The sequence below is a fragment of the Vigna umbellata genome, chromosome 1 (genome assembly GCF_029865625.1).
Source record: "Vigna umbellata cultivar VRB3 chromosome 1, Vumbellata_1.0, whole genome shotgun sequence".
Classification (NCBI taxonomy): Eukaryota; Viridiplantae; Streptophyta; class Magnoliopsida; order Fabales; family Fabaceae; genus Vigna; species Vigna umbellata.
This window is the reverse complement of record NC_142165.1, coordinates 45,315,598-45,331,383: the sequence shown is the minus strand read 5'-3', so window position 1 is coordinate 45,331,383 and position 15,786 is coordinate 45,315,598. Positions and strand designations below refer to the sequence as shown.

The following is a 15,786-nucleotide window of genomic DNA, read 5'->3' as shown; positions in this document are numbered from 1 at the left end:
GTATTTTTTATTAATTTTAATTAAATATAATGTCAGTTTAAAATTTCAATTACATAATTCTATGTATTAATTGCTTTTAAAAAACCCCATCTTCAATCATTTTTAGTTTACTAACATGAATTATTAGATTAAAAAAATACGGACATACTTCAAGTTCAGACCATGTTTTCTTGATACGTGTCTTTTTCTTAATTTTAAACAGTATTACTTTAATTTTTGCAAAGAAATATACAGAAACTTTTACTCATTAGAAAACTATTATTCATTATACTCTAACAAAAGTTATGAGTGTCAAAAAAAATTTCGTGCTATCTCAAGAAACTGAGAAAAATGTAAATAATCTAAGATATAAAAAAAAATCTTTATAAATATTTATACGAAAAAAAGGAAATATGATAATTTTATTCAAAATTTGAAACAAATTTATTTATAAATAAAATTCTTTTACATTTGACACTTTAAAATTTATTTACAATTATACATATAATAATTTAAGTTTTATTACAAGTTTTTTCTTATTGGTTAAAAAAAAATTGCTGGGCCAGGAGTCCAGAACCTTCACCGTGTTCCAGACGCGGTTGCTATGCTTCTCCACTCCACCCTCTCTAGTAACACTCCCTCACTTTCCTTGCAATTCTAATTTTCAAAGACCAAACACACATAGAGAGAGAGAGAGAGTCGAAGCTCAATTCCTTACAAAAGTTCACCCTTCTCACTCAGCCCCAAATCCTATCGCAACTTCAATTTTCTTCTTCCTCTCTCTCTTCTCTCTTCCTCACATACTCATCCGAGCTTCGTCGCTCGTTCCTCTCTCGAATCGATCTATTTTCCTTTTAGGGTTTCACCGCGCCGATGTCTGTTTACCTCGAAATTGGAGTGTCTTCATCCATCGTCGGCCACCGCTCCTGCTTCACTAACCGTGCAAGGCTTCGCTGTTCCTCGAGGATCCGCTTTCGCCACTGGACTTGACACATCTCTAGCACTTAGGGTTTTCTTTTCTTTTCCTTCCTTCCACACGTCGTTCCTGAAATACTAGTAATCGTTGTTCGCGCACGAGGTTTCCATTCAAATTTTAAAAGTAAACTACAATAATAAAAAAAAACAAAAACGAAAGTGTTGTGTGGTGTTTTATTTTCGATTCGATGGCTGTATCGAGATTGAAACCGGGGTTTCGGTTCCACCCCTCGGGTGTCGAGTTGGTTGTGTACTTTCTGAAAAGGAAAGTGATGGGGAAAAAGTTCTTTGGTGGTGCCATTGCTGAACTTGACATTTACAGATATGCTCCATGGGATCTCCCAGGTACATACCCCAATTTAGCTTAGTTGTGTCATCATCAATTAGATTTTTTTTTCCTAAACAGTTAAGGGTAAAAGAAAATGAAATGAATAAACTCAAATCAAATTTCGCACTTCGGTAATTTGGAGAAAATAGAGACTCTATGAAAGCTAAGTGGATAAGTTGATTCTAGCTTTTATAGAACAAGCTTAATTAATTTCGATTTTTTTTAATTGGTAAATGATTATGGAGGAGCTTATTCAATCCGGACTATTGACTGTGTCGTTTTGTTTGCTTGGGGTTAATTTTTTGTGGATTGTTTTTCAGCTAAGTCTTGTCTAAGAACTGGGGAATTGGAATGGTACTTCTTCTGCCCACTGGAGAAGAAATATGGCAGTGGGAGTAGGATCAAGCGCGCTACTGAAATTGGGTACTGGAAAGCTACTGGGAGGGATAGACCTGTTCAGTACAATAATAAAACGGTGGGGATGATTAGAACACTGATATTTCACAAGGGTAAATCGCCTAAAGGTGAACGAACTAATTGGGTTATGCATGAGCATAGGCTTGAAGATAAGGACCTTGCTGACAAAGGAATTGCACAGGTATCCTTTTACAGCTTGATTATTATGTACTGTTAAAATGTTTTTATAAAAGAGCTCTATTACAGTTTATTGTTAACTGTTTGATATATGGAAGTTTATAGAAGTTGTGCCTTTGATTGTGATCGAACGTAACATAAGGATGTATGGTATCATTCTTGCTACTGTTGGTATCTTTGAATGCTCTAATTTAGGGTGGCTGGCTGCCACCGACTGTGTTGCTGTTGCATTCATTGTTTTGCCTTGTACCTGTTGAGAGATTTGTTGTCTATTTCTATATAACTTAGTTTGGTGCCCTTCACACATTCTTAAACTTAGTTGCTGATTTTGAGATCGTGTTATCCTTCTGAATGTATTTTAATTTGTTCTCCCTGGTGTATTTTTGTGATAGAATTCTTATGTAGTCTGCAAGGTATTTGAAAAGGAAGGTCTTGGTCCCAGGAATGGGGCGCAATATGCAAGGCCATTTAATGAGGAAGAGTGGAGCGATGAAGAACTGGAAATCCCTTGTACTGCTTCAACTGCACCAGTTCCCATCTTGCCTATGACATCCGATGCTTCTGTCCCAAAGGACAATTCCGTCCCTGCTAGTGGATGTACATCATGTCTATCAAGATCAATGCCTTTACCTGGAACCGCGGATCCTTCTGATCCAAATGATCAAGTTGTTAACAATGATGATGAAGATATTTTACGGATGAATGATATTTCTGAAGATGGTGACAGATTGTTTGAGGTTTGGTATTTATTTCTTGTTTGTGTTCTTTTGGGAAATGCTGGAAGCCTATAATGTTTCTTTTGCCGTGTGATGTTTCAGCACTTCCTATTTTCTGTAGTGTTTATAACCGTATCTATCCCCTTGTATTGCCTCCATAATTCCTTTTCACTTTATCAATTGATTGTGGTATATGGGCTTATGCTAGATATCTGTGGAAAGTGAATATATTCTTGTTACCCTGGATATGTTGTATTAGACATACACTCTGGGTTGCTTTCTGTGCACACACCATTCTTTTTAGTATTATAATCTGTTTTTTACTCTTATCAGAAGTTATATTTTAAAGGATTTAAGGCCCATATGCTAAATACCGTAGCTGTCTATCTAGTTGTTCTGCTTTTTGAGCCAAGTGTCATCAAAGAATCTTGTGGGCTTCTCCCCCTGCTCCTCTTAATTGTTTTAAAATGCCTTCTTCAATCTCCTGGTATCTGTGGTTAGTTCATGAAAGAAAGTCAGTTAAATGAAAATAGTTTTTAGCTTTTAAAGAAGTCAAATTGAGGTTTTTTGAAAATAGAGTGCATCGGTTCATTTTAGTTTATGCGAGAATTTTAATTTATTTTCTTATCTTTGAAGTAGTAGTTATGGAGAAGTTTCTCAAAATGTAGCAATACTATATATGGAATTTCTTCTATGTCGGATAGCATATTGAGTAGCTTTTGCAGATTTTTTTGTGTGGAATCATGATAACAATGAGATTTGAAACTTTATCCTTCCACTAGCCTAATTCAGTGTTTGTGATAGGATTTTTGGTGACAAGAAACCCAGATTACCCGCTGGTTTGAACCACACGGCAAAAACACACACTCAACACACGTAAACTGCAAATGATTCTTTATTGTTGGAAAACACTCAACACAAGAACAACCAAGGAAGCAATTCTTTCTCCCTCTACTCTTATTACAGACAAAACTCCCTCTACTCTTATTACAGACAAAACTCCCTCTACTCTTATTACAGACAAAACGTCTCCCCAAAAGACACTTATTTACCCATATATACTGGGTACAAAAACAACTAACAACAAACCAAACAAACTAACACCCTCCCAACTGACCAACACCCTTTCTCTACCCTCTAACCGTTTATGTCGTGTTTTTTGTCCCTTTTTTCCTAACATAGACCCTTAGGACCCTATCAGTTTGTTTATCTGAATTTTAAGCCTATCTATGCACTTTGTCTTGTAATATGCTTGTGTGTACTCATTTCTTGATGCTGATTTTTTTTTCTTGTGGGATAACAGAAACCTGATAATGATCAAGAAAACATTGCTGGGGGTGTACCACCTTTAGCCGAATTATTCGTGGGCTTGGATGCCTACTTGGATGCTTATCTTGCTGGTATATCCTCTGGCCAGAATGCTGAATTTAGCACAAACGGAATGGTTACTACAGATGATGTCTGGAGCTTGGACTTCATAGAGTTATCTGATCTAGACATCTCATTGGTCTAGCCAAATACACAACCTTGAGGTTAATATACGCAATAAAGGGGTTGTTTTGGCGATGACTTATAACTGACCTTTGGCAACTAGCCAGATGGCTATTTAAACAATTGTTTTAGATTTAAATATCTTCTTGGTTTCCTATGTATGGACTAAGTTTGAGTTTGATCTTTCAAATTTTAAAGTAATTTTTTCGTCCTCTAATTTGAAGATAGTCTGTTTTTGGTCCTTTATCATCAACTATACCATCATAGATTGGGGACCAAAAGTATTCTATTTATAAATTAGTAGAAAAAGAAATCAATTTCAAGTTTGATTGATCAAATGCGAACATGATCCCAATTTAAGGGTATCAGATATTTTTAAATAAGGCTATTCTGTGGTTTGAACTTTGACACTCAAGTCCTGAGTGATTGTTTGTATTTGTGTATATTTCATTTTATAATTTCTTTCTCATGATTGAAATTGTTTATTTCAGTGTTCATTTCTGAAATTTGTTATCGTGATATATTCGAGATAGACACTAAATTCCGATGGTCTTGCTATCTGCCCTTGGTTAAGGATCGTCTGAAGGATCCCTTGGTTAGATATGCGGATGCGAACTAATGCCCAAGTCGATCAGATGAAAAACTGTTGGGAATTTGTTATTAAATAATCCGAAATAGCTATTATGATCGTGTTTGGAAAGATTTCAAGGATTTTGCCGCCAAGAAGTTCTTTTTCTAGCTCCAGATTGCTCCTTCTTAAAGGTAAAATGCGACATTCGCCCTCTCCATCCCCATTTCTCATAACTAGTCTCAGCAAATGGTTAGGTACATATGTTATAAAATAGCTAAGTTATGAAAAACAATAACTAGCCACAGTCCTTGATTCAATGAAGGTTGAGATTCTCGGCAATCGCGGTTTCGGAGGAAGATAGATTTCCAATTCTGTCCGCAAAATCTATCCTTATTCCATTTACACCCAACTGGACTCAATCACGTCGAAAAACATGGGAAGCGATCCTAGGAGATAGATAGAGTAGAAGCCTTCAGGTTTTAATTCACCGTAGTCAACAAATAATAAAGGGGAAAACATCTAGAAAACCTGATGCCAGTCAGTTGCGAGGATGATGATCCTATTTAACTACGTTATTCAGTTCAAATAAATTAGAATATCTCACTTAATTCCAACTCTACACACTATAAAAGACAAATCACGATACCATCTATCTTGATTCAACAGCCTCAGAACTTCTTAAGAAAGATCTACGCCACCAAATTTGGAATGCCTTGCCCATATTTGGGCACTCAGTGCCATGTCTTGAAAAATGCCGAAACCATTCCATAAACAGCACATACTGCTGCTTTAAAGGTAAAGTAAGTAGTGTCTGCCCCATAGCCTCTTCCAAGGCCTTCATATCAAGCCCTTTTTTGCATCTTTGAAGCCAACCAAAGTCCAACAGCATAGGTCCAAACCATGCTTGGAGAAGCCCTGATCTAGCCTCCAAAGGGCATTGCAGTTTTCTCGTACCCATAGCAACAAATAGGATTGCCGAGACTCTACTGAGCTCATATCTTATCATAGGGGAGGTAACGTCATGCATTTTAAGAAGCTTTTCCTGACGTGCCCATACATCCACAAAGTCCTCTGCCACTTGCCCATCCAGCATAATTTCAAGCAACCAGTTAATGTTATCAACCTGTCTTGAGATTCGTTCAATCAGAGGCTTGCTCGTGTCTTTTGTAATCAACCTTTCAGGACGCATGGTATCTGATGCCTCTTCAAAGAGACTGATAAGTGAACTCAAACACGAGTCACAAACAGTAAATAGATCCTCCTTGCTAAGGTCAAGATGGTTCTTCTCATACACAGAACTTTTGCAGAGAAGACCCTTGACTAGTGACTTCATTTCAGTTCTGGCATTTGCATCCTCAGAAGTGGTGATAGACCGAACAAGTTGTTGTGCAACGTTTGGCCGGAAATCTATTGAGTCGTGCAAGTACAGTCTTCCCAAAATGTCTCTTGTTGTTGCATCATCGAACTCAAATCTTGTGAAAAGGCTCCTCAGTTTCTCTTCTTCCTCCTCAGTCCAAGGAACCGCCTCAAGGTACTTTAAACAACACCGAACGCCCTTAGTGAACATAATTCCTGCCGAAACCTAGTAATATATATCAGTCAACCTCAGCCAAAGATTAAGTGCTAGTTTCTATGCACGTTAAATCATCCCAAATAATATTCACAACCATTCATATATTTGATTCCATACAATGAAACTGATTCTAGACTTCAAATTCATTTTGTAATGAAAAGAATATTAGATAGCTTTTGCACTAAAATGTTTATACTAAGTTTTATGGTTAACATGCATTTAGACTAAAAACTTCAAACATTTAACATGGAAAACTTTATTGCCAGTTTTTTCGAGAAACAGGACGATTCTTTAATTCTACTCCAACTTGATAAGATTCAGGTGTTGGTAAAATTTCTTCTCCAACCAATTATATTCTCAAATCTTGAAGTCGAGAACAATGATAAAACTAAAACAACCCCTCTATCCACTCTTTACAGGTTTTGTCATACATACGTTGGTCGATAGTTCCAAATATTTTTCCTGTTATAAAAGATTTCTACTTAACTTCATGCCACTCTATGAATCAACGGCCGCGACAAAATGAGCAATTTTGTCAAACGAAAAACTTCCGAATGTAAGTAAAATGAACAGAGATCAAAAGGTGAAGAAATAGGAACCTCTAAAATGTCAATGGAGCGAAAAACGCCAACGTTGATGAGCTTCTTGGTGATGCAATCATCATCTTCAAACATAAGCTCGATGGTGTCACTGAACACACCCAAGTTCTCCACCTCCATCGTCGCTCCACCCCCACCTCTCTTGCAATCCGCTATCAAACCCGCAAACACCTCCGAGTTCGCTTCAAGAACCTCTGAGTCCACCTCCATCACCATGCTCCCCCCGTTCTTCCCTCGCAGCTTTAGCTTCACGTCCAGCGCCGCGGCATCCGCCACCGGCGGCGGGGAGGGAGCTCGAAAGCTAGGGGATCGGAGTTGCGACACGGAGGGTGTGGGATCCGAGTCAATGGGAGAGACTCTTCCCGGCGACAAGATCCGGCGCGGGTCGATCCGACCCACGATGGGGAACCCAGATTTGGCGCTCTGAGGAGAGTTAGGGACCGAAACGCTGCTTTTGGGAAAGGGTTGCGCTTTGTGAGGCGATTTGGAGATTGAAGTGAGTTCGGGACTAGAGGGAGGGATTGCGAACGAGCAGCACCACGCTCGCCGGCGAGGCTTCCGGCGTGACCACCCTTTCATTGGGCAAGTCACCGGTTAGAGAGAGAGAGAGAGTAAGAGTAAGAGAGAGGATGAAGTTGTATTGTGTTTCTTCTCGACAATGGCGATGCTTTATTATTGGACTGTTATTTTAGTTTGTGTTTGGGTGAAGAAAACGAGGATAACTTGTTTCTCTTTTTCGACTTGACCTTTGCATTAATACAAGTTTTGGGTTTTAAGTTTTTCCTTGTTTGTGTTGTGGCATTTTTCATTTTCTTATTACCTCACATGTCCTCTTCTGCTCTATACGTACACTCTACCGTTGCACTATTACAGAATCTTTTTTCCTAATTTTTTGCTATGACTACCTTTTTTTGCCATCACATATTAGTAAGAAACAGAATAATGGGTAATTTCGTTGAGGTTGGTTTTTACGGTCTGTAAAGTTGGTTAAGAGAAGGTGTTTAAGGATTATATTGTGGATTAAGATGTGATAATTGGTTGTGGAAAGGTAGTTGGGAAGATTAAGAGGAAAAAAAGGAAGTGGGGCCTATTATGATTGCTTTTGCATTTGCATTTGCATTTGAGTGATAACAAAGTGACAAGAGAATAAGTGATGATGAAAATAGCATCATTTTGGGAAAATGTTAAAAGGGTTTGTGAGTGGCAGATGGCAAGGCATCCAACAGCATAAAGCCATAGACAAGCAGCACCAACCATGGAACCTGCCAAATTCCCATTTGTATTAGTCAACAACCAAATAAGAAGGAAACTAATCATTTCATCCTCAAATTTTCAATATAATCATTTGGGTTTTTCTCTGGGTAATTACCATTATTATAATGTTGAATTTTGTCACAATTTTAGTTTTCATTTTTCTCACATTTTTTATTTTAACCAATTCTTTTGTTCGGCTAAAAATAATATATATATATATATATATATATATATATATATGAAACATTTTATTTTTACCATTACATTCAAAAAATCTATTTTAGTATCTATAAAAAACACTTATAGATTTGTGGTTTATTTAAGTTATCAATTACTTTTAAGGATTAAAAGGGAGATAAGATAGAAATAAAGTTAATTTCAAGAATAAAATAATAAAATATGTTAAATATAAAAAAATAGACATTAATTGATTGGAATAAAATAAGAAATAATGCTAAATATAAAAACAAATTAGACATTAATTGATTGGTTGTCGTGTATAAATTAGTCTTACATAAAGTCATTAAGACTGTATTTACATTAAAAAATTTTCGGAGTGAGTGAGTGGATCGATTTGAGAAGATTTAAAGTGAATTAATGATTGGTTATTTAAGTGGATTTTGAGGATTTGAGAAGATTTAAGGGTGAATTAATGATTGTTTATTTAAGTGAATTTTGAGATAAGTGAGAGTGAATTTGAAAGTAAAGTTTTTGAGAATTAGTGTAGAATTGGATTAATGTAACAGATAAAAAAATTGTTTAATTGGTAGAAATTGAAAATTATAAATTATTTAATAATGTTATATTTAATTGTAAAAATATTTATAAAGAGAAAAAAAATTAAAATTAATTTTTAAAATGTAAAAAAAATGTTATTTAAAGGATACAAAGGGATATAAAATATATACACTAGCAAATCTCTCTATATATTGGAATAAATTTATCCTAATAAAATATTTAATAAATATTTACATTTTTTAATGACACGAAAAAATCAATTCAAATAATATGTAATAGTAAAATAGTGGTTGTAGTAATTCAAACTTCATATTAAATTTAAATTGAAGAAAACTAAACTATGATTATTTGAGTGTTTGAAGAAATAAATCTGCTGGTTAACGCTTCATTTGCAGTGTCATTCGATTCTCACATAAACCAGACATGTCTAAGTTTGAATCGGAAGTTGCAGAAGGTAAGAGATACATGTGGGATATGCTCTCCAAACCAAGAAAGTGGAAAGTTTTCTTCAATCCTCCCTCCTCGATTACGCGGAACAACACACCATCAATCTCGTCCAAATCGACCCCTCTTCACCCTTAGAACAACAAGGTCCCTTCCACTGCATCATCCACAATTGAACAAACACCTCCAACAATTCTAAGCCACACATCCAGGCACCGCAATCATTGACCCCCCCGAGTTGGTGAGTCGCCTCCACGACCGAGTTTCAATGCTTGAAGCAGTCGCCCACTTGCAAATTTTCCTCCAAAATGCCACTGTTGGGGTTGCCAACCAAGTGATCGTGGACGAACCAAAAGCCCTCGGTTTTGACAAAATCAAACAACTGGGGCTGCGATTCCCTTGGGATGGACCTCTGTATGTCGTCCATCTTCGTCACGCCTCACAGTGCGCACCACCAAGTTTCGAAACACATCAGCGTATAGTGGGAATCGAATACAACAACAAACCATGATGAAGAAGGGAGCGAAACCGAATACATAACAACGAGAACCAAATACAATATAGCGTTGAATTTGTTGTATGGACCGGAACGAGTACAACAAATGTAGAACCGAATATGTGCATTATTTATTGTTAATTATGGGCTGGAATCGATTATCAAGCTTTGGAATTCAATAGTTTATTTTTTTACATAGTATTACACAAATTATGAAGGGCAAAGTTTACATTTGAAATAAATTCATTCCAAATCTTGTTAGAATAAACTTAAAGTTTAGGATTTTATTAATAATTTTGTTTTAATTTTATTTTATTTTATTAGTTTTGGATCTAGTAATATTTAGTTTGATTTAGATAAAGATAAAAGGTAGTTATGATTTTCGTTTTATCTAGGTACAATCTTATTTTATGATAGATTAAGCAGGTTTTATTTTTAAAATAATTGATATTTTATTTTCAGATTTTATTTTTATTCTCATAATATTGTAAGTGTCACAACTATTTAAAGCCCTTTAATTATCCAGCTAATTGCTTTGTCTGTACAAAATTAACATCTTCAAATTGCTCATATAAGTGGACAAGTGCAGCAACTTTAAAACATAAATGTCATATGGCTGTATGTCTTTGAAGAACATCAAGTATGATACACAGAAGAATGTGATGCTCTTATACTAAAAATTGTGTATCTAATAAGATAGAGCAAGTAGGTCCTCGCGTCATACTTCAACTAATTGCTTTGTCTCTACAAAGTTAACATCTCCAAGCTGCTCATATAAGTGGGTGATACGTTGTCTTTGAAGCTATTAAATTAATACTATTTTTTAAGACAACTTTAGTATTGTTAAGTTAGTAGTCAAGAAAATAGATAGGGTTAAAGTAACCCTGAGTCATCTCCTAACGAATACGAATTTTTTTTTCAATATTTGACTCTTATGAATGCTATGCAATGCTCAAGAATAAAAGTGAGAAACTATGCTAATGAAATTAATGTTTGTAGAATGTTTGAAGAACAAAGGGAGCTTGTGAACTTGGTGGTTGTAGGAGGAAATGCTCTTTCTTGGTGTGTTTAAGTGGTGGAGTATACCTACAAAGCATAGTCAAGATGTTCGTTCTTTTGTGCATCAAAAAGAGGTGTCTTTCATCTCTTATTGTTGAGAGAGGTGGTTTATGATCTCAATCCTTATTTCTATATTGTAATATGTTATTGATTTCTAGTGAAAAAGATTAATCACTATTTATAGTGATTAACAACTAGACGTAGAATCTGTTGATTCAAACTAGGATAAATTTTTTTGTGTGATTTTCTTTAATTAGCTCTACAGCTCTTGCGTATAAACTGTTTGATAAAAGTTGTAAAAGAAAATCATAATTTTTAAAAGAATCAATTCACCCATCATTTCTTAGTTATTGACCATTTGTCTAAAACATTCCACTATGCGATACCAATATCAATACCAATCTCCTAGCCTTAGCTTAAGTTGATGTTTCCTTCATGAATCTCCATTTAATTCCCAAAACGGATACCATCATGCTTGAAGGTTAAAGGTGACGTGTGAGAAAAGTTGTGGTGGTGAAGGATGTGGTGTAAGGGATAAGGGAAAGAAAGAAGAACTATTTGTATGAGAGGTGTGGCGTTAGGGTTAAAAGAAAGTGTGAGTGAATGAAAGTGAGTAAGTGGAATTAGGGATGACAACGGGTCGAATCGACACGGATAGTACCTATCCGCAACCCGACTCAAAAATGAAAATTCTACCCGCAACCCGACCTGGTATTCGCACGAATATCTATTTCTAAAATATCCGCATATATTTTAAAACCACCATCGTATATACCTGCAAATATTAAAAAAATATTTTATACACTTTTAAAATAAAATTAAAATATAATTACAGAAAAATATAAAAAATTGAATATAAATGAAATAAATATAAACTAAAATTTAATTTTAATTAAATTTAATCTAAAAAATATAAATTAATTTTATTTTAAATTTAATTTAATTAAATAAAATATAAATTAAATTATTATTTTTATCTTTTTCGAGTAACAGGTATTCACATATCGGATAGTATACCCAACCCGTTAAGTATTAAAATATTCGTTATCCACAACTCACATATAGTAAATATTTTTAGATATCAACTATCCATTACAGAGTTTATCTGCAAATATTCGCGAACGTGGATTTCTTTGCTGAAGTTAATATAACGAGAGAGAAACTTCTTTTTGCCATCCTAGACGGAGTTAATATAGTGAGAGAGAAACGTTTTTTTATTCTAGTAAAATGGTTAGTTCAGGAATTTAGAAAAATTTTGAGATGCAAAAAAAGATATTGGAGGTGCAGGAAGAATTTCCTTTTTGTATCCTTGCTGGGCTCATGACTCGGGCCTTGATCCAATTTGGATCCTGTTATATTAAAGCCTTTTTACATAATTTACATTTTGAATAAAGTAGCGCAAACCTTTGATAAGGCGAAAAGTTGGTAAGAGAAAATGGTGGAAAAGAAAAAGAAGAAAGAGAAGGAAGGAGAAATTTTGAGAGGGACAGGAAAGCGAGTGACAGAATAATTGACCCAAAGAGAATAGAATATTATTATTAATGAATCCAGCAAAGGAAGTCCAGGGAGTCACGTGCATACAGCATCGTAGGCCTGAATTTGGGCCCAACAAATCTTACGTCTCCATCGACGACGATTCACAGCATCGCATGCGTACACGTTTATCACCCTTGGTCAAGCGACGTGGCCCAAGCACAAGGCCGTAACCGTCCACCGATTCTTCCAGTGTCGACCCTCATCAAACACGTAACTGCACAAACAAAAAATATCAAACATATTCTCACGCTATTTTCTTCTGCTTTCCACTTTTAGAATCCATACAAAACACGTTCGCATGACCTAGGTGTTTCCATTTTCTCTATTCGTACAACGTCATTTCGGAGTGCCATCTGTATCATCACCCACGAATCCACCCTGCCACGTGCACCCCACCTTCTCCCCTGCCACGTTGTTGCGTAACGTCACAGTAGACCGCCATCAATGCCTCTCTTCCTCCACTATATAATACACCCACCTCAACGTCCTTAGTTGTTTCCATACTAACACCTACACCACCGTTAAGAAAGTAACAAGCTTTTCTCATTTAACGATCGGGTTTGCATTTGGGTATCATTACCATAATATATCAGAGAAAAAGAAGAAGAAAATGGAGGCCCCCATATTACCCCTTGGAAGGACTTCGTCAATCGAAAGGGAGCCCAGAACTCTCAATATCCACCAAATTCAATCGGCCAGGGTAAGTCATCGTTCGTTTCTTTTATTTTGTTCTTCTATCACGTCATCAACATGGGATTTAATATTGTGGTGGATTTCAACAGGAATTGGCAGCATATATATTGAACACGAAGACCATAGAAGAAGCTTCCAGAATTTTCACGGAGGTAAATATATCCATTCTGCTCCTTTATCTATTTTCTACACCTGTTGAAAACATGTTTAGTAATATGTTTTAAAGACATGCATGCATGACACCTTGGGATCTTGTTTCCGTGTGTGAATTTTTCTTTTAATGGTATTATGCTTGCATGAACATTTACGGCTCTTGGCATGCAATGAAACGTCCGTGCGTTAGTGTATAGTTTTTGTAAGGCAATTGCAAGTTGAAGGGATTGGGGAAAAACACTAGCTAAAGTAGACAAATCACATTAAAAATAAAAAATTACAGGAAATATTACTAATTAATGCTATATATATACAGTTTTATTGTGACTCTTATGCATTTAATACTTTCATTTTTATAAATAATTTTAAAATTTACAAAATTGGTTGGAGTTACTTGTACAAAACTACTAGCTATTGTCTTTAAACTTTCAGTTAAGAGCTTAAACAAAAATGTATTGCGTATTAGTGATGATAATCGTTTGTCGACCCACAACCCTCTTTTAGATCAAAGGTGGTGTCCAACTAGGTTTAACTCGTGTTTCATTTTTACTGAATCTCCATAAATTTTTCCTCATCATCTTCTGAAAAATTAAAATTTGCATTACTGAGATGATAAGTTCTTATGTAAGATAAACTTCTCTGCAATACATAATTGTTAAGAATTTTAGTTAAATACTGTCAGGGGTTGCAACCAGTGGTGAGTGGCGCCTGCTGCTTAGGATCCGGCACAACAATGGACATAGACATAGATTTGGGTGAAGAACTGGAACTGATGAATTCCAAAGACGCAACAACACAAGTAGCCCCAGAAGCAGCATTCAGGGACATAGCATCAGCACCTTTCTAGAACAATAATTCAACATGTGTTGCATATTAATATTTTTGTGCAATAATTGTAGAATATTGTACATATCCTGAGTTGAAGTTTTGGGTTCCCAACAATTTCATTTGATTCCTTATTCCTTTCCATTGGATGCTTTTCCAATTTGTTGGGTTGTTTAACAACCACATTTTGGTTGTTTAAGTACACGATAAGGCGTTGTAAAATAATTGGAACTCGATTATATATATTCAAAATCATGGGCGGTTGTTCAGGTGGAGCAATTCAGTTTGTTGTCTCTTCATCAACTTGATTAGTTAACTTTCAAAAACCAAAAGCTATATCATATAATATTGTAATGCAATTCGGTATCGTTAGCGGAGAACCTCGTACTGTGTCCGACAAAGATTGGAAGGAAGTAAGACAGATTAATTAATTAACAATAATTGAGATGATATATATAGAATAAGGGCTCCTGCACAACACACCGTTGGTAAGAGATCCACTTGAAAATAGTAATAAAAAAGGTATTTTAGCCTACCTTTACCTAATTATGTCTTTTTCGACATAAATACAGCAAATAGAAGTACAAATAAGTGGATAAAAAAAAATTTACGATAATTTTGAGTAAAATGATAATCATCTATGTTAAAATATTTTCTTAATTTATACATCATTCACATTAATTATATATCATAGACAAACTTTCATCTAAATTTTTTTTCAAACATACACAAACATTCATCTAAATTTTTTTCAAACCACATTATTTTTTCTTTAATTTAAACAATTTGCAAATAACACGTGGTTTGTTGTCTTGTGAAAAATAGGCTGCTTTTTCAACAAGATTACTTGTTTTGTTTAGTGGAAAATAGGATGATGCGAGGATTTTCTTCCAGCAATCCCATAATTTCTTCTCCTACGTCAAATACAAGAAATTACAATGCGACTTTGTCATCTTATAAGCCATTTAAAATTATATTCTGGAATACATAATACTTTTTAAGATTACACAATTCATAACTATACAAATTTAAATTATATCTTGAATTATATAATTATATTATTCGAATTTTTTTTACAGATTGTCAGATTACGTAATACTATTTTAAATTAGGAAATCATATTTCAAATTATTTAACCTAAACGTTTATTCGATTTTTTTTTAATAAAAACATATTGACATGTTATGGGAGTGAGAAAAGAAAGTATGGCGTGATGGAAGAAAAACCAAGTATTTCGGGTATAACATTGTGCCAATGGACAAATCTTGAAGACTGAGCGGACTTTGATGACCGGACGGACCTAAGCTTTCCATGCTGCATTCGAAGGCCGGATGGCTAGTGAAGATCACGAACTGAAGGAAGATCGGACGTTGCTCCAAGCTCTTCAAACTGTGGAAGACCGAACAAGTTCTCTCCTCTCCTCATTCTCCTCCAGTTGTAGTATTTGTTCTCCCTCCTCATTTTCCGAGCCGGACGGGCGGACACCTGTCAAAGGCACTCTGACGCTCAAGTCAGTAAAATGACCGAGTAGTTATTACCGCAAGTAAAGCATGTGTTATGCAACCTGGCGAGAAATCATACCTAAGACCTTTATTTATAACAGTTGTAATGGACTTTTACCTTTTGTGGACCTGATGATGGTCCAATCATACCTTAATCTTCATTAGGGGCTTTAATGAGCGATTACTGTTTATAAGCTAACCATGTGGCCGACCTAGTGGTTGGTCGGCCAGGATGGTCGGTCAGGGTTGTAGGCCTGATG

General features: G+C 35.4%; 3 protein-coding genes across 3 annotated transcripts; 2 read left to right on the top strand and 1 right to left on the bottom strand.

Annotated features, from left to right (window-relative positions):
- The first annotated feature begins 605 nt into the window (after window positions 1-605).
- LOC124836887 (NAC domain-containing protein 82-like) lies at window positions 606-4,568 on the top strand. Its single transcript, XM_047312128.2, has 4 exons — window positions 606-1,299; window positions 1,603-1,880; window positions 2,269-2,613; window positions 3,896-4,568. The coding sequence occupies exons 1-4, from the start codon at window positions 1,143-1,145 to the stop codon at window positions 4,103-4,105; spliced, it is 990 nt and encodes a 329-aa protein (XP_047168084.1). The 5' UTR covers window positions 606-1,142; the 3' UTR covers window positions 4,106-4,568.
- A 544-nt stretch (window positions 4,569-5,112) lies between these two features.
- On the bottom strand, window positions 5,113-7,561 carry LOC124836886 (BTB/POZ domain-containing protein At2g13690-like). Its single transcript, XM_047312127.2, has 2 exons — window positions 6,827-7,561; window positions 5,113-6,236 (listed from the first exon to the last, which is right to left on the bottom strand). Exons 1-2 carry the CDS (start codon window positions 7,403-7,405, stop codon window positions 5,304-5,306), a joined length of 1,512 nt encoding a protein of 503 aa, XP_047168083.1. The 5' UTR covers window positions 7,406-7,561; the 3' UTR covers window positions 5,113-5,303.
- Window positions 7,562-12,862: 5,301 nt separating this feature from the next.
- On the top strand, window positions 12,863-14,303 carry LOC124836862 (uncharacterized). Its single transcript, XM_047312098.2, has 3 exons — window positions 12,863-13,053; window positions 13,136-13,198; window positions 13,882-14,303. The coding sequence occupies exons 1-3, from the start codon at window positions 12,964-12,966 to the stop codon at window positions 14,044-14,046; spliced, it is 318 nt and encodes a 105-aa protein (XP_047168054.1). The 5' UTR covers window positions 12,863-12,963; the 3' UTR covers window positions 14,047-14,303.
- Window positions 14,304-15,786: the final 1,483 nt, after the last annotated feature.

Excerpts from the sequence above, each read along its gene's own strand:
- LOC124836862 (XM_047312098.2), top strand. The coding sequence starts at position 12,964 with ATGGAGGCCCCCATATTACCCCTTGGAAGGACTTCGTCAATCGAAAGG. Across the intron at positions 13,054-13,135 it reads ACCAAATTCAATCGGCCAGG|GAATTGGCAGCATATATATT; the intron begins GTAAGTCATCGT and ends GGATTTCAACAG. Across the intron at positions 13,199-13,881 it reads CTTCCAGAATTTTCACGGAG|GGGTTGCAACCAGTGGTGAG; the intron begins GTAAATATATCC and ends AAATACTGTCAG.
- LOC124836886 (XM_047312127.2), bottom strand. The coding sequence starts at position 7,405 with ATGAAAGGGTGGTCACGCCGGAAGCCTCGCCGGCGAGCGTGGTGCTGC. Across the intron at positions 6,237-6,826 it reads GCTCCATTGACATTTTAGAG|GTTTCGGCAGGAATTATGTT; the intron begins GTTCCTATTTCT and ends ATATATTACTAG.
- LOC124836887 (XM_047312128.2), top strand. The coding sequence starts at position 1,143 with ATGGCTGTATCGAGATTGAAACCGGGGTTTCGGTTCCACCCCTCGGGT. Across the intron at positions 1,300-1,602 it reads TGCTCCATGGGATCTCCCAG|CTAAGTCTTGTCTAAGAACT; the intron begins GTACATACCCCA and ends ATTGTTTTTCAG. Across the intron at positions 2,614-3,895 it reads ATGGTGACAGATTGTTTGAG|AAACCTGATAATGATCAAGA; the intron begins GTTTGGTATTTA and ends GTGGGATAACAG.